Source organism: Abramis brama, assembly GCF_963993115.1.
Source record: "Abramis brama genome assembly, chromosome: 5".
NCBI classification, from domain to species: domain Eukaryota; kingdom Metazoa; phylum Chordata; class Actinopteri; order Cypriniformes; family Leuciscidae; genus Abramis; species Abramis brama.
Window position 1 is genome coordinate 3791839 of NC_139967.1, and position 19027 is coordinate 3810865.

The 19027-nt window shown below is 40.4% G+C and overlaps 1 protein-coding gene across 1 annotated transcript; it reads right to left on the reverse strand.

Moving 5' to 3' along the window:
* Positions 1-726: 726 nt before the first annotated feature.
* LOC311084101 (cystatin-B-like) lies at positions 727-14887 on the reverse strand. Its single transcript, XM_084115955.1, has 4 exons — positions 14799-14887; positions 1814-1909; positions 1389-1490; positions 727-974 (listed from the first exon to the last, which is right to left on the reverse strand). The coding sequence occupies exons 1-4, from the start codon at positions 14841-14843 to the stop codon at positions 855-857; spliced, it is 363 nt and encodes a 120-aa protein (XP_083972081.1). The 5' UTR covers positions 14844-14887; the 3' UTR covers positions 727-854.
* Positions 14888-19027: the final 4140 nt, after the last annotated feature.

Consider the following 19027-nt stretch of genomic DNA (forward strand, 5'->3'; position numbering starts at 1 on the left):
CTGTTGTCTAGATGTGTGTTCAGTACATGTGTTTACTCTGTTGAGCGATGAGTGAGCAACCTTTGGAGAGTCTTGTATGAGTGAATGTCTTGTTTGTATGAGATATGTATTATATATTTCTGCACTTACCATTATCATATTGTGTTTTCTGTTTCATTTGTGTATGTGTTTTCTGTTTAATTTGACTGCAGCTGTAAGGTCAATTTTTGTACCTGGACTCGAGGACCCCCTTCGAAAACGAGATGGTTCATCTCAAGGGGTTATTCCTCTTCAATAAAAATGTCAAATAACTGTAAATTTTAGACAAAATTAACTGTTGGATTTCTAGTCAATTATTTTGGCATATTCAACTCAAACCATCAATAGCCTAAATAATATTCAGAGATTTTATTAATTTAATAAAGTTAATTATTAGTAATATTATAAGTAATATTGAGAAATGTTTTAAAATTACATTCATTTAGACAGTCAGTGCAGTCTTAAAAAAACATTCACACTTTACTTACAATTTTTTTTTTTTTTTTTTTTAAATCATTCTGACAGTCAATTAAATCTAACAATTTGAAAAATTGGTCATTTTACATTCTTTTATTTTACATCTTGTTTTGAAAGATTTGGGATGAGGATTTGTAAAAATGTTATTTCAGCATAAAACATTTTTAGTAAAGTGAAGTAAATTTGTTGTTGTTCACATTTTCACATAAACACACACACACACACAGGCACTGAGGGTTTGAATATTGAGTTTAATATTGAGGAATGAAACAGTTTTCAATAGTTCCTCTATACAGTATTGCAGCTCATTTTGTGTCTGTTTTTATATCAGACTATTTTCTGCATGCGGTTAGAAGTGTTCAGAAGGGGATCAGAGGGTCACTGAGGGCTTTAGTGTACCGGGCTTCCATCACAGTCAGTTTCCTTTGAATATCTTGAAATATCATTGCATAAACGCACATATCTTTTCCAACATACACCTGAGAGAGAGAGAGAAATCCACATGGATTTATATGTGATCTCTTCCATGTAAAACTCTGTTCACATTGATAGCGACCAAAACCACATTCATTTTCCATGACAGCAAGCAAATTCCCTCAAATTCTGCCAAACAGTGACCGTTGCCGTTTAGATTTGAGTGTCCAGCAACACTGCAAAGAGTTGAGAAGAGTTTTCTCTTATAGGCAACAAATGCAGAGAAACTTTATACAGTGACTTGATGCATTTTAACTTATCAGAGAGGATGGAAAAATTACTGGACACTTCACATCCGTTTAGGACACACTGCCACAGTTGGCTTGTTGAAATTGGAAACATACAAATTGTTCCTTGGAAGAGTTTCAGTTATAAAAACATCAAGCTCAAAATCCATGAAAAATAAAACACTCATTTACCTTGACCACATAGTTTGTTCCTGCCACAACCTGACGCCTAAAGCTTATTGGAATGTAAACAAGAAACTTGGTTTCAACCGCCTTCTCTATGTCTGACTGCACCTGAATAAACAAACACACATTTTATATATTAATCTATATATATATATATATATATATATATATATATATATATATATATATAATTATTAGTCTCTAGGCCTAGTTACGTCTATCAATCAGATATCAGAAAACTCATGTGAATTTTTTTGTGATTTTGAGTTAAAAGTAAAACAGTTCTTTTAAAAATGACAACAAATAATTTCCCCAACACATTTTACAGCACCAAAATAGATCATTTTACTAGGTAGTAAAATTTTATTTTATTACGTTGTTGCGCAAACAAAAACCTGATTTTAATAGATGAGTGATTTTCTGTCTCCTACCTCAAGGCAGATCTTCTTCATATGATCAGTGACAGGCGCCTCTGTGGTCCATCCTCCAGTTTCTGATGTTGCTGTAGTCGTGCTGGTGATCAAATCCTGGATGAAATAAACTGTATTATCATGCAGTCTGTCTCACAGATTGATTCTGTTCCACAATTTATGCTGCCAAAGGGACTGAATGAATAGGCGGAGTTTCACTTTGGGGTGTTGTGTAACTGTTCACACTGTTCCTGTGAAAAACTGTTACGAATGGAACGGAAAATATTAGTGCACACTCCTCAAATTGTAACTTGTTTAATGGATTATTTAAATGTAATATGTAATATTAAATTTTTTTGTAATATAATAAATCGTTAGGGTTAACCCTTTCTCTGCCAGAAACTGCCTGAATAAGCTTTTCCCCCCTCACTACCCTTGACGGAGGAGTGGTGAAGGGTTGCGAGGCTGTCCCTCCAATGGAGCGGTCTGGCGCGACACAGGTGCACCTGTGTCCGGCGGCTGCTGCTTTTTGGACGGGGCCCCTCGTCTCACCCCTAAAGCCTGTGAGTTCTCGCCCGTTCTGATGCGCAGAGCTTACAAAGCCTGTGGGAAAGCTGTCTCCTCTTGCGTGCCATGGCGCTGCTACAGGTCTATCAGGCCAGGGCACTCATGGACATGCACGAGGGTAGCCCAGACCGTGCGCTGATAGGTGAGCTCCGCACTGCATCCGACCTCACCCTCCGGGGCACGAGTGTCGTGGCGTGCGTGATCGGTCTGGCAATGTCCGCGTTAGTGGTCCAGGAGCACCATTGTTGGCTCAGCCTGGTTGTTATGGCGGATGCGGATAAGATTCGGTTCCTGGTCTCCCCAATTTCCCAGGTTTGGCTGTTTGGCGATGCGGCAGAGAACTGCACCCAGCAGTTTTCTGCCGCCCAAGCGCAGATGGAGGCCATCCGGCACATCCTGCCCCGGCGGCCCGCTGCTGCCTCTACCCCGCCACCAGTGGCAGTTCCTCCGCCTGCTCGTTGCCAAGGGTGTTCCCCTGCCGCCGCTCCTGCTGGGCCTCCGCAGCAGCCTCCAGCCAGGCCTCAGCGTAGAGGCAGCAGTAGGGACGCCCAGCCTGCTCTAGGCGCTGCCAAGACAGGTGGCAAGCGACAGCTAAAACATTCCGGGCCGCTGCTCAGGGATGGAGGAGGGTGCTTTTGGAGTTGGTCATCCACTCCCTCCCCCTGGATGAGGGCCGGGTGGAGTCTTTGTTTGTGTCTGTGTCTGTTCCACCGCTGGCTCCCAAAAAAAAAGGCGGAGCAAGCAGTACCCACAATTCAAAGAAAGAGGAAATTCTTCTGTTCCTGGGTTCCAAGAGGGCAAGTCTGGCGGTGTGCGACCCTGTAAAGCCTTGCACCCCTCAACCCCCTCTTGTTCGCCAGCACGGCAGCTGGGTGCGGTTTGAGGACCCGGTCATCCGCCTTCTCACACATCCCTGGTCGTCTCGTGGAGACAGGTAGTGTTGCACTGCACACTCAGACCCCGCCTTCGGGCCTCTCAAGCCGGGTCCCTATCCTCCACTTCGATGCCTCACCTCAGATACGTCTGTGGTTCCCTGGCCCCTGGCCCGGTTTCATAGAAGCCTAAAATGCTTCCAACCGGTCCAGCCTGGCCCCAAACAGTACCTTCATATTCGGCTTGCGATTCATTTTGCTCGGCTTCTGGCCAGGCTCAGTGATATTCATCATACCTAGGTGTTGAGCTGAGATGCTCCTAAAAATTAGTGAGATTCATCACACCTAGGTGTTGAGCAGTGCTCCTGTCCTGTGTGTGTACATTGTAGTCCTACTGGCGAAGGACGCGAGCTAGCTGTTCCCTCCAGCCGATATGAAGTCTGGCTTCCATGAGCCCGTACTTCATTGTACCCTAAGTGTGGTGGGTTATGACCATCTTGGATCTATGTCAACTGAAACGGGCCTTTTTTCAAAAGCCTCGGTTCACTTGCTAAACACAGAGATGCATTTTCAAAAATGCCCCGTCCCCAAGCTTGGTCTGCAGCGTTCGACCTGAAAGACATGTACTTCAGATCTCTATCCTCACGCTCAACAGGCCTCCTGTGTTCTTGTGTTCGAAGGTACGAAGTATCAGTACAAAGTCCTACCCGTCGAGTGCTCCATAGCCAGTTGGGTCTTCAGGTCAACTGGGAAAGAGTAAACTCGCCCAAGGGTTGAGGATCTCTTTTCTAGTATGGAGATGGTCTCGGTCCAGCACATCTCTCAGATAGAGGTATTTCAGCTCAGTGCTATTCAAGAAGTGAGAAAGGGTCCCACTGAAACTTTTTCAGAGGCTCCTGGGGCATATGGCAGATGCAGCCACATGGCTTCCTCCATATGAAGACCGCTTCAGCACTGGCTTCACGGCCGAGTCCCGAGGTGGCCGTGGCAAAACGACACGCTCCGTGTGATAGACACCCTGGCCTGTCGCCAAACCCTCAGCCTGTAAACAGACCTTTCGATACCCCGGGCCAATGGCTCCTAGAATGAGTGTCCACTAATATCGGTTGAGGGGCCACGTATAAAAGGCATGCAGTAACAGAGGTCTGGGCGTCCTCCGACTGCACTGGCATCTATTGCCTCAAGTTGCTTACAGTTTCCTCGCTTTGAGACACCGCTGCTCAGCGAGCATGTACTGGTCTGAAAAGACAACGTTGCGAATGTTGAGCTACGCTCCCCTCGCATGTTGCAACTCGCCCGCCACCTCCTCCTTGGAGTCAGAAGCTTCTAAGGTCATTTCATTCCACTTATTACTGCTGGCCTGCTCAATCGTGCCGCTGACAAGCCTCACGGCAGCCCCTGGCCTAAAGAAAGTGGAGACTCCGTCCCCAACTGGCCAGCTGTTTGGGACCACTTCGGGGCCGCACAGTTACATCTGTTGCCCCTCCGGACTCGTCCCTCCGTCAGTTGTTTCTTCTCCGTCTGAGTGGATATCCCTCGACACAGAAAAAACTCTAGCCACAGCTGGCCCTGGGGCCCCCGCAGAAATACGTTCCCCGGTGAGCCTTATTGCACTATGGTGCTAAAATCAGGAAGAGATGGAGGCTCGCTCCCCTTTAGAAGTGGAACCAATTCGCTGAATTGAGTCTTCTCTCCGTGAGGAGACCCCGAAGGTGTTCAATCACTTCAGTGCTTCCTTTCTGCTAACGGTTGGAGTGTAGGCTGTCTCCTCCACCTCAAATTGTTGTAGCCTCTGTATTGACGAATCCGTGGGAAGTGTGACTTGATCGTCAGGTTCCTGAGGGGAGCAAGGAGACTGAATAACCGGCTTGCGTCCCCTCTTTACCCTCTTGGGACTTATCTCTGGTGCTACTGCACTGCAGAGACAAATTCTGTTTTTAAAGAAACAGTTATCCTGCTTGTTTGGTCTCTATCTAGAGGGTAGGGACCTACCCGCATTTTCGGTCAACGAATCGTGCCTGGAGTTCGAGCCGGCTAACTCATGACACCTGAGACCCCGGCCTGGATATGTGCCCAAGGTTCCTACCTCTCCTACGGGACCAGGTGGTGAGCCTGCAAGCACTGCCCCGGAGGAGGCAGACCCAGCACTGGATTTTTCTCTGTCCGTCCGCTCTAGTGCGGTTATATGTGATCAGAATGCAAAGCCTAGACCTTAGACCAGCTCTGTCTGTTACGGAAACCAGCAGAAGGGAAGGTTGTTTCCAAGCAGAGGTTGGCCCACTACATGTGATTGCCTTCATCTTGGTGAGAAAGTTTCCCAAAATGCACGTGCCCATCTGGGCGGTGAGCTCCTCCTAAGCGAGGGTATTGCTCCCTCCTAGGCGTTGACACAGAGTGCCTCGCTGAACAGATGTTAAATAGAGTTGGGGGCTGGGTGACACCAATACACGTTCACTAGAGAACTAGCCTGTGTGTCGAACCGTTGCTTCCCGTGGGCTCCCTTCACATGAAGCCAGTTTCACTGTAATCATGGTTCGAAGTGTCGGTTTGCTGCGCCATTCCCCTCCTATGGACTGGATACGTGTGCAATTCTTGCTCCAGTATAGTTCCCTATTAAACCGAACCCTGTGAGTTCCTCCATACCCTTCGGCAACGGACGTGGCGGAACGTCCGAAGCCAGGCCTATCACTCATATGCACTGGTGGAACCTGTGTTAGGCTGGGTCCATATGTTGTGATCCCTACGGCGATCCCATATGTGTATTCTTCCACGGTACCGCTCCCTGCGGCGAGCCCGTGTCTTCCCTCGGCAGAGTCCGCTCTGCCGTCACTGTCGGTTGATCCTCCCCGCTGTTACAGGCCGGAGTCATGACAGTCCATATGACATTTCATATGTTGTACTGCCGGTCATCCGCTCAGTCCATATGTGTATTCTCCACATGTCACCTCCCTTCGGGCAGGATGTGGTTTCCACAGCGTCCCTTCCTTCCATTGATATGGTACGCTTTCCCAATGGTCCTGTGGAACAGCAGTTGACTTCCCTGGCCTAAGCCTTGCCCTTCTCCGCCTAAAAATTGCGGGGGGTCAGGAGGCTTTCGTCCAGGCACTGGAAGGTGGCAGCTCTAGTGGCGCTTTCCATAATAGATCCCATTCAGTCGACGTCGACTATGTCGAACGTGAACAACTGGAAAGGGAATGTCTCAGTTGCCTGAAGGAGGGAACGGAGACGTAGTCCCTTAACCACTATAGCTGGACCACTGCTGACTCCGAGTTACTCTTGGCTCCTCAGCGAAAAGCAACTAGTGTGTGTATCCACTTCCGTATTTATACCCGCGCCGCAGGGGCGGAGTGTGTGATGCGAATCACGCACGGCAATTACATTGGCTCGTTCAATAGTACTCGAAGATGACAGGCTCCCTAGCGTGATCCCATTCAGTCGATTACGGCCTTGTTTAAACTGTCAGTGAAATGTGACCCAATTCCGATTTTTTTGCTCATATGTGATACAGATCGGATGTGTTCTATGACAGTGTAAACAGGAAAAAAACGCATGCATTCGGATATTTCGAGATCGGTTTCAGGCCTCATTCATATGTGGAAATAAATCAGATATAAATCAGATATGTGCCAATGCGACTGTAATGTAAACAGGCAGATCGGATTTTTGGAGACATTAGGCAACGTCTTCGCAGTTTAATTACGAGAGAAACCGCTTCAGCAAAGGGACCATCCGAAACTTTGTGTCGTCGTAGGAGAGGAATGTGGACAAACGCTGACACAACATATCAAAGGTTGGGGGCTTGCTCATCCTAAAATTTCGGACCCACTGCTTCTCGTTAAAGCCCGCCACAATACGCTCCCACCAGTCCTGAGATATGCACAGGCTGCAATGATTACTGCTGATTAAATTAACAGGACACTTCACCTAACCTTATTTTATTTCATTTTTATTTGATAGACTCGATTTAGTCTTTAATGCAAAATAATAATAATAAATAAATAAAACATTTTATTTAGAAATTTGGTATTTCATTATTTTGATTAGGGTTACGCATACTGACCCTGTTAAAGGTAGGGTAGGTAATCCTTTTTCTAAAAAAAAAACATTCCAAATTTGTTTAAACTGTCTTTATATACCAATACATAATTAAAATGTAAGTACTCTGAAAAAGAAAATATAAAAATCGAGTGACTGTAGACCTTTTAATCTGCAATAAACACAGCTCATTATTTCCATTCACTCCCACCCCCTCCCTTCTGAGCTCCTTCCAAAGCCACGCCCCCAAAACACATGAACGCGCGACGCCAAACGCTCAGGCTGAAAACAAGACGCATTTATTACCTGAGACGAGTGGAGAGGAAGGAGCGCAGTACATACAGTGACATCATGTCAGAATCACATGTAATAAAATACCTAACTTTATCACTATGAATATAAACAAATAAGATTTCTTTTAGTACTCACTATCAAGCTAGCATATCGATAATGGTAAAGTTTCATTCGGTAACGAGCTATATTTATAAGGCAAAACTAAAAACAGGTTGCATTGATACACGTTTTTCCATTACCATCAGTTACACTGTGATGAAGGTGAATTTCGAGTAAGATTCATAACATATACGGTGTTTTGCATGTAAGAGTTTCCATGATGAAAACATTGTTGACTCTAATGAAGACTAACGTACACTCCGAGTCCGGAGACAAGTACCGCATCGTCGGTTCGAGGACAGGTCCGGGGTTGAGGGCGAAGCAGAGGAGGTCGTTCAAGAGTGCGGGCAGGGTCCGAGGAAGTAGTTTTTGCCTTGTTTGCCTTCGCTGACTGCATATGCAGGTGCTTTGAGCTGAATATTTCCGGGAACGGTGACATGTGATGAGTGCACGCAGGGCAGCGCGCGCAGTGGGGCTCGGGCACGAGACATGAAGGCATCTGATTGGTTCTTTACATTCGCACCGAATGGCAGTGATTGGTCAGAGTTTTTACTGTCCTGCAGCTGCTACAGAGGTCTGATTTTTTTCATTCCTTTTTCTAAACACATAATGTATTGACTACTATCAGGATGGAAGGACCATTTCACCCAGTATAAAAAAAAGTGTTTCTGAACAGGATTACCTACCCTACCTTTAAGCTGAATAGTTGAACTAAATGACATTTGAATAGCACTATAACATCATAAAAAATAAAAAATCTTTTATGCCTAAAAGAGGTCATAATTTAGCAAATTGTTTAGAATAGCACAGCAACACAATCATAAGACATTCATTTCAGCTGCTCATGACAGCTGAAAAAGAAAGGCAGGCCAAAAAGGCAAGAATGCTGAAAGTAAGGGTGCGATTGATCTGGCACTGATCGTTATCAGCCGATAGGAGTTAAAGCAAAAAAAAAAAAAATCTTTTGACTGAAAATTTTTCCTTGACCAAACCCCATTCCACAGCCTGTCACACACCTAGTTTAAGAGCAGTTTTTTCTTCTTCTTGTAATTACACTGTCAGAAAAAAATTGTGAATTTGTACATTTGTGAACACTAGGGTACAAATGGTGAAGTTGTACCCTCAATGGGTCATAGTTAGACCTTAGGGTACTAATATGTACCATTTAGTGGTAAAAAAGGTACAAATATGTTTCCAACTGTCAGAGGGTCCATGTTTGGACCATTTAATCCCCAAACAAAGGTACAATCTGTGACAAAAGGAGGAAGCCAAAGTGTATGAAATGGTAAAAGCTTAATAGGCTCTGCATCCACAGTGATCTCAACAATTCAGTGAACACATAATTGTCAATCACCCAAAATAGATTAAACATAGAGCAAGATATTCAAGTTCACGAACTAAAGCAGCAGTCAACTGAGGCGAGGGCTCGGAGATCGAGGCGTCCGTCAGCATCGAGCCCCTCCAAAAACAGAGAGTGAAGTTTACCATTTATCAAAACTAGTAAACTCGTGAAATAAGTTTCTAGTCTTTGAGCTACTATTTTAAATAAGTTTGCTTTTAATCATACACTCATAAAAAAGGTAACCGTTACTCTCAGTACATATTTGGCCTAGTACTTCAAGTGTAGGCCTACATATTGGTACCTTTTAGCTTTTGTACCTTAGGGTACTGCCCCAGTGACAGCTTTGTACCTTTTTTTCTCTGAGTGTATATGTACCGTTATTATGGTGTATTTTTCTAAAGTAAAGTAATAATTTATACTGATGAATTTCCATTGAAAGTTTAAAAATTGTTCAAAAAAGACATTGATTTTATTGTTGCTGTTAAAACCTAAAGCTCACATTGATCATTCTTTCTTTTTTTCAGAAAATGAGGTGGACAGGGATTATTTAAAGGCTCCTTTAAAAAACAATCCAAGTTCAACAAATTTGTACATGAGATGGAGGCGATAACATTTAGAGCAGAGCAGAATCCCACCAACAGAATTCGACTACAGAAATGCAAGTATAACATTGAGTACTATATTTGTCATATGTTTAGTGGTCGACCGATATAGATTTTTTTTCTTTTATGCCTGATGGCGATATCTTAGAATGCAGAGTGGCCGATGCAGGGCTCAACATTAACCCTTGTTAGTGGATTTTTTTGAAGGGGCAAGTAAAAGAAATTTTACTTGCCTGACCTAACAAATAGTCAGATTAAACCATCAATAACAATAAAATATATATATAAAAAAAGAGAAATATTTGAATTCATTGTGCAGCCTTAAATTTATTATCTCTCTTTGTGATCATAAAAATTTAAGGTAAGGAAATAGTGAATGACATGCATGGTTTAACTTTTATTATTATTTTAATTATTATTATTCTGTACTTTTAAATTTGATCCAATAGGAGATTGCTGTCATTGGTGAGGATGCATCCTTTATTGAGGGTCATGTGAATGTCCTGCATATCTAGTACAGCAAGATGCGACTAGACACCTTGGTGGTCAAAGAAAGAATGCAGCGAACTTTTGCATGGTGAAGAAACAAGATAAGAGGTGGGATGACTGTGGAGGATATACTTAAGAAATACCCTTTCTTAAAAACACCCTCAGGGGTCAGTGATATCACCGATTTTTATATCAGTTTTCTGCTTAAAATAAATATTGAATGTTGATGTAAGATAAAAGTATACTAAAATTATACTTATAACTCTTTTGTAACTCTTATAACTCTTTGAATTTTCTAAACCCTCAGGTGAACAAATATATGTGCATTCAAGCTTAGAAATATTTGTACAATGATATTACTAAAGGGAAATGGCAATGAAAGAGGCAACATAGAATATTAAAAATGTCTGATTTTATTCATGTTCATGTGAATGATTAACTTTCCCTTTCTGTCTATTTGCAGTTGTGTGATAAAGTTGACTGAATGCATTCCATCAACTGTCAGCGCCAGCCAGCCAGCGCTTCAAGGATGGCTTTACCATTATTGTGCCAAAGGTGCTTGAGCTTGTTCAAAGAAATGCTCCATTAGCCAAAATCTACGAAGAAGCAAGAGAAGTGATGCTTGCAGAAGATCTACCAGGTATTGACATAAAACGTAGCGGTTTTGTGATAATCTATTTCTAAACTTTTAGGACTGATAGTTTTGTTAATTAAAAGTATAGGTGCTCAACAAATACATTTGTTGAAAATGTGTGCTTAGTTTCCATACAGTATATCCTTGAGAAACTGTGATCTAGCGCTGGGCGATATGACCAAAATCTTATATCACAATATGAATAATTTTAATTCACAATAATGATATATATCACAATATAGTTATTTTTGTAGGAAATAAACTTGATTAAAAAAAAACTAGTCTATAAAAAATACTAGTCTAATGTAGAGTAAAACATTCTCAAACTTATTAAAGTAAACAATAATAAAATTAGAACAAAGAATGTAATCACAAGCTATAGGACAAAAAATTACAACAGAAAAAGGATAAATGTAAAAAAAAAAAAATTCAGTTGTAATTGCTGTGGATTAGTTCACAAAAAATGTCATCAATTACTTGTATTATTCCAAACCGTAAGACTATTGTTCATCTTCGAAAACACAAATGAAGATATTTTAAATTAAATCTGAGTGGTTTTCTGTCCCTCCATTGACAATCCACTCAACTACAACTTTGTTGCTTCAAAAAGTTTATAAAGAGTTAAATCTTAATTTTCTGTCTGGGTTTGCCCTTTCATGCGCAAATTGTATCATTGGTAAAACATGTATTCACTTGAAACCAGCTTGTAAACAATTTCATGCATTTTATGCAACATTTGTTTATTTCCAGTTACTTTGATTTTAGCAAATTGCAGAAATATGGCTAACAATGAGTAAAGGAAACTTGTTAAACTGTCATTTTGTAATACTCTGATACAGGTCCAGTTATTCAGTTCTGATGGATGTTGCATTGTTTTACTGATATGTTTAACATATTCTTTTCTTCTCACAGTTTGATGTTGATACTCCATACCCAACCATACAATTGGTTGAAACTGACTGGAAAATGGCTTTATCCAAGAGGCTTCAAGTCCTCATCAAAGTGGATGGTGTGGAGGTGTGCAGGGGAATAGGAGCTGAAGAAGGGATAATTGAAGCATTCAGTGCTTACTATGTTTTAAACTTGGCTTATCCACCCTACAGAAAAATACATTGACCTTCCTGCAGCATGCCATAGCAAAGATGAGGTGGGTGGCAAGCCCCTTCCAATAACTGTCACCCGAATAATTAATATCGTGTGCTGAAAATGCTTGGGAATTTTCAACTCCCAAAATCCTTGATGAATTTGAGATGGTAGTAGGTACAAATGTACATGGAAATTAAGATTTGTGCAAAGACATTCAGCGTGTTTCAGAAGTGACTGTTGACAGTGTGAAGTATGCTTTAAAAGATGTATTCATTGTTGACTATGTCCATGCAGAAGAAATTCCTCTATTTTTCCAAATTGAGTACATTTTAAATGTCAATACTGTATGGTTTCTGTGTGGCAAATTTTTAATACCAGTGTCGTATGATTTACACTTCCATGCGTACACAGTTATGAAATCAGGGCAAGAGATGGACTTTCAGGCCCTTTGACACCTACTCTGCTGATGATAAATTGTGATCCTCAAGAATGTTTAAAAAGTTCAAATTAAATGTGTAGTACTGTGTTTGGTGAAATGTGTGTTTGTGATCAAATGTTTTAAGGGTATAAAGTTACAATTAATGAAATGTGTACTGCTGGAAAAAAAGATTGCTTTGTCATTCTTGATGTTCAAAACTCTTTTTAGAAGAACAATTTACTTAAAGTGAGATCTAGTACTGATCTGGAAAAAAAAGAAATTTCTTTGTGATTCTTAATGTTAACATGTTTTATTACATGCTAAAAAAAAGTTGTTGAAATGTATTGTACTGATAAAAAAAAAGAAGAAATATAATATTAAGCTTAATATTCTTACTGTTTACAATTTTTGATTATATAAGTAAAATTGCTCAATATATGCATCCTGTTATATGACGCATTGTGATAATGCTTAAAATATTCATCCTGTGAAAATGTGAGAATGTAATAATTTTGAATGTTTAATAAATGATAAAGAGCATTCTGGCCTTTTTAATGTGTTGTATGGAGTACAAATTTGCCACCATAAGGCACAAAACGCTTGTCACTGGGGCAGTACCCTTAAAAGGACAAATTTGCACCTTATAAGGTACAATTTAGTCACCAGAGGTACATATTTGTCTTTGAAAGGTACATACTGCAAGGGTACTGATATGTACCCATGTATAAGGGTACAACGGGTGTACCCTTGAGGGTACTGCCCCAGTGACAAGCCGTTGTACCCCTAAAGGTACAAATTTTGCAACTTTTTTCTGAGAGTGAAGTATAGTGAGTACATGCTTTACCTTCACAAATGAAATACTCAAAAAACATTTGCATTTAAAGAAAGCACTTTTCGTCCTCCTCCGCCTCATAATAATGGGGATGTTTGGCGAACTTTGCACATATTGCAGAGCTAGCATCAATCATATTTTGCATTTGTCCATCTGTGCAAGATAATTTAACCCTTTGAACATGCGTGATGTTTCAGATAGTATGGCAAGTGTAAACACATGAATCGGATATGGGTCAAAATTGAAAGAACGTGTAAACGGACGGTCAAAAAAATCGGATATAGGCAACAAATCAGAATTGGGCATCAAGACCTGCAGTGTAAACAAGGCCTATGTCTCCGTTCCCTCCTTCAGGGAATGAGGGTTGCATACGCAACCGAGACGTTCACCCAAAAATGCAAACTCTGTCATCATTCACTCACCCGTTCAAAACCAGTACGACTTATTTTCTTCTGTGGAACAGGGAACCAGTTGAACCAATATTGGTGCCCCTTGACTGGTGCCCCAGTATGTACAAAAAAGGTCTCGGTTACGTATGTAACCCTCGTTCCCTGAGTGGGAACGGAGACGTTACGTCAGTGGCGACGAAATGGGGGTTTTGCATAGAAAGCCTATCCTCTTCGAGATATAGAAAACAAGCCAATGGCATTGGAAATGCCTTGGGTCTGCGGGATTTGCAGGCGTAACTCCGCCCTACCTCGTGGGTACATAAGGAAGTATGCCGGCATAGCGCAGTTATGTTTTCACGCTGAGGAGCCGAGACTGAACTCAGGCGTTACCAGCGGTACAGCGGAAGTGGCAGGGAGACGTAATGTAGCGGAGACGGGAACGAGGGTTACATACGTAACCGAGACGTTCCCTTTCGTGGTCACTGCGAGTTACGTCAGTGACGATGAAATGGGGGTTCCCAGTCTAATCACGCCACCTCTCAGCTGTCTTCCAGTGCCCTGCGTAAGTCTGAGATCCCTGTCGTGAGACTGGCACGGGCGAAGGGCTCCTACTTAACACAGGAATACCAAGGTACACTGGGAAGCATATCTCAGCGGCAATATGCAATCAGTGCCAACCCGAAGGGGACGGACTTACAGAATACACATATGACCCGGAGGGGCTGTATATGGAGAATTTCTGGATTATCCAGCCGCAGGTGGAATATTTCAACCCCAGGGGTGGCAAGGTGGCTTGCAAAGGGAAAGACACATGCTCAGAGAGGCTTCCAGTGGAAATACACATGTGGGGGTTGCCCAGAGGGGGAACCATGCACATGGAGGCACGTAGCCAAACGCGAAAGCTGCCGGTGGCATAACTCTGGCGTTGACGTCAACAGTGCTGGAGGAAACTCAGGGCTTATTACCTGAGGAATATATCGCACGTATCCCGTCCGTGGAGAGGAATGGCGAGCAAGTTAAGACACCTGAGCAGAATCTAGAGCAAACATTTTTCAATCAGTTTAATCATGGTTTAGTCTCATGGATCACAATTTTTTTAATAGACAGGCAACAGAGGGTTAGGATTAATGGGGTTTTATCGGACATAGTAAATATTTCTACAGGTATACCACAAGGATGTGTGCTCTCTCCTATTTTGTATATATACAGTATATATTATATACAAATGATTTTCAGAGTTTACAAGTTAACAAATAATATCCCCAACACATTTTACAGCATCAAAATCATTTTACAATGCTGTGTTTTAACAAAAACTGCATTTATGAGTGATTTTCTGTCTCCTACCTCAGTGACAGGTTCCTTTGGGGTAAATCCTCCAAAGTTTGACATTGTTGCAGTGTGCTGGTGATCAAAGCCTGGATGAAATAAACTGTATTATCAGGCAGTCTGTCTCACAGATTGATTCTGACACACTATTTATGCTGCCAAAGGGACTGAATGAATAGGCGGAGTTTCACTTTGGGGTGTTGTGTAATATTCAGTTCCTGCGGAAAACTGTTACGAATGGAACGAATGGAACTACAAATATTAGTGCACACTCCTCAAACTGTAACTTGTTTAATGGATTATTTAAATGTAATATGAAATATTCAGTTTTGTAATATAATTAATCGTCTGAACTGTTTTACCTGATTGATTACAGGCATTCAGATAAATAAGGACACAACAGAGCAAACAACGAGTGAATAACATATGCCAGTTTAGGATAATACAGTTTTTTTTTACTATTTGAAGTTTTTAGCTTTTTTTTTTTCATTTGTTAGGCATCAAATTTAATTTGAATAGTTTGATTAGATGTTATTACAGGTTATTACAATATGGGCTATTGTAAAATGTAATTTATTCCTGTGTGAATTTTCAGCATCATACTCAAGTCTTCAAAGAATTTATGAATAAAAATGTAAAGCAAACTTTAAAAAAAAGAATCAGTATCTTCTGTCATACAGAGCATGAATGTATGGAGTAAGAAAAGAAAAAAATTCAAAATGCTTTTTTTTCTTTTTTCTGTAGTGTGTGTGCTGATCATTTGATAATGTCTTGTCGCTTAAATGTCATTATCAAATACAAATCTGGTTTGCATGACCTCTCTGTCAACAGTTTACCTCCAGTCTTTGTGCTAAGCTAGGCTGGTGGTGGGTGTGTCAGACAGTTACGGCACGCACGGAGATGAAAAGGATATGTATGGACTGATCTAACTCTGGGGGATACAGTGAATAAACTAAATTTTTTAATGTGCTATTTATTCACATCTGAGATTCCATAAAGACCCTTTAACATCATGGAACCTTTCTATTCCAAAAATTTTAACGGTGGAAAAATGTTCTTTAGAATTTTAAAATGTTCTTCACTCTAAGAAAAAAAAAAAAAAGGTTATTTTAAGAACCGTTTACAGAAAAGTTATTTGAGGAAGCAAAAATGGTTCTTCTATTCTATCACTGTAATAAAAAAAAACCCGTTTGGAAGCTTTATGTTTAAGAGTACAAGATGTTATAATTTGAGAAACGTTTCAGATGCTTCAGAAATTATTCTAATACGCTGATTTGCTGATCAAGAAGCATTTATTATTATTACCAATGTTGAAAACAGTTGTGTCATTTTTTTTTTCAGGATTCTTTGATAAATAGAAAGTTCAAAAGTACAGCATTTATCTGAAATCGTTGGGAAAAAGTAGTTTTTACTGAAAAAGCTTGTTTTGAAAGCAGAGTTCTTCTCAAAACTGTAAGTGTTTGGTGTCTCACCGTCATAATAATGTGCGGGAAAGACACTCTGAACCTTATAGCTCCATTTAATTTCATTAATTGTCATCACTAACACACAGATGACTATGTTCTTGTTACCGTAGAATAAATAATCAATGTAGAAATGAAACAATCCGGCACAGTATTATCAGTGTGAATCATGGACGGTGATTTTTATTTCCAGTCCATTATTAGTATATTCTGGCACGTTTGATTGTGTGTGCAGGGCCCTTGTGTGGGCTCACACACTGCAGTCCTGTAACCTGTGATGACAACTGTGAGTTACTACGTTCTGCAGACATGCGATAGAGTTCTGATGTTCCAGCAAACAGTTGTGACAATTAAACGTACAGTTTAGAGAATATTAGGACTGTTTCAAAAAAATGTGCCAAAGCAATTGAGAAAACTGTAATAGCTTGGGGGAAAAACAGCATTTTTGTTTTTGTTTTAGAGACTACAAATTTTGATAATTTACCCTTTAGTAGGCCTATTACCAAAGTGAATGAATACATCTTATATATATATAGGTTTTCTCGTTTTTCCAGAAAAACAAAAAACAAAACATTTTGACATATCTCACAACCTATGCATTTTGTGTGGGCTGCGCTTCAGTGAAGTTTCATCAGATATACAGTTAGATATAATCAGCCGTGACACTGTACAGTTTGTCAACCGGCAAAGATACTGAGATACTGAAAACAGCCGCAGGAATTCTCATTAATCAACATAATCATAGGCTTACAATAAAAAATAAAATAAAAATACATTTTAACATTTAATAACATTTTTAAGTTCAACACATTACAACACAGCAAACACTGCCTGAGACATAGTAAAGGGGGAACAATGAATAATAACAAAATCAAGTATGACAACACAATATAAATAGATATAAACAAATGAAAAATACAATTGAACCAACATAAAATGTACAGAAAAAAAACCCCTGCATAATTGTATGCCAACCTTTTGAGAGGGTGACTTATCACTAATCCATCAACCTTTTTTTCCTAATATTTAAAACGTGAAAAAAACGTTGCTTTTGAGCCTGAAGTAATTTGTTTATGTAATAAATGTAGTTGATTGTCATTTTTTTTTAAAACTATTTTATCCTTTTTTTTATACTTCTTTCTTTCTTGCTTATTTTTTTATTTTGTGTAGTTTTGTGCATTTGAATGTATGTGTTAAGTGTTATATGTGAGGCACCATGGCAGTTTAAACTAATTGCCCCATGGGGATTAATAAAGCTCTAAACTAAAAAAAAACTAATATGTGGCATAAATTAAATTGATTACATGAAATTAATTAAATCGAAAAATTAAATACGATTTTAACTAAATAGTTTAAATTTGCTCGACCCCATTTGGGAAATACAGATGTGCATAATAGATCAAGGTTAATATGTGGCACAAATTAAATTGATTAAATTAAATAAATAGAAAAATGTAATAAAATTACACTAAATAGTTTACATTTGCTAGATCCCATTAGGAAGATACAGATGTGCATAAGTGTGTTTGTTTATATTTCATATTTCATTTTCTAAATATTTGTTCTACTTATTTCAGCATACTTTAACAAATGTCTGCACATATAAAACACACAGGATAATGTTTTTTTATTTATTCATAAATCAATCCATCCCTCTCTCACACTCACTCATTCAGCCACCCGCTCAACCTCTCTCTCACACACTCTGTCACATTCTTGGCATTTACATGGCATTTACCTTCAGATCTTGTTCATCAGCAGCAGCACAGTATGACAAAAATGTTTCCATGTCCTCTTGACACTGAAATACAAACAAAAAGTCATCCTTTGCTTCAGAGAATGCACCCTCCGGCTCCAGCACCTTCCTGCGGGCATTTTGTTGTTGATCATTGTTCGTCTGCAGAAAAGCTCTGCCCCCTCCCCACAGAATAAGTCTCTGTGACTGTGTACTCAGTACCACGCTGTAAGAAGGTCTCTCACAGTGATTGGCTGTTGCACCTGGTGAAGTAAATATATTGGCACAAAATAATTAAACTATTTATCCAGCATGCATGGAACTGCTTGATGTATGACCACTAAATCATTTACCTTATCAGTGTCCTCTTCAACCACAACTCTTTTGCTGAGCGACAGTTTGGTGGTGGTGGATTTTGACACCCTAAAGTCAGGCTCAAGGGCTCCCTGAAGGAGTTGGGATGCTGCTTTTGCCCAGTATGCAAATCTCTGTCTACACCTTTGGAAAATATGTAAATGTATGCGCTCTATTTATATAAAACCTTTTTAGTGTCACTTTTCTAACAGTGGCTAAATGCAGCCACGATACTGAAATTTTATCTGTAGAGTCTGTCATACCCTTCTAGGCCAAACCTCTCCATCAGCTGAATGCACCACCACTGGCGAATCAATGGCACCTCCTCCTAAAAACACACGCGGCGACATGTCCCGTGACTCAATGTCAGTGTTTTGCGACAATGTCACTGACACATGCCAACATCCACCGGATGTGCCACTAAGCATAGCAACATGTGCCATTGGCTTCTGTGCGTCAGATGCCATGTCACTTAATGTTAATAATGCTACTGAAGTTGATACAAGTTGGTGATGATAATAATGTAGTCAACATTTGAAGCGGATCAAAACCTCTCATCAAAGTTATACACGGATTTTGAACAATACCCAGTCTTGTCTTAGGACAACTTTGATTAACATTTTTGATCCACTTCAAATGTTGACTGTAAATATAACTTCTAAATCAAGGAGGTATCTATCAAAGGTGGCAAAAGA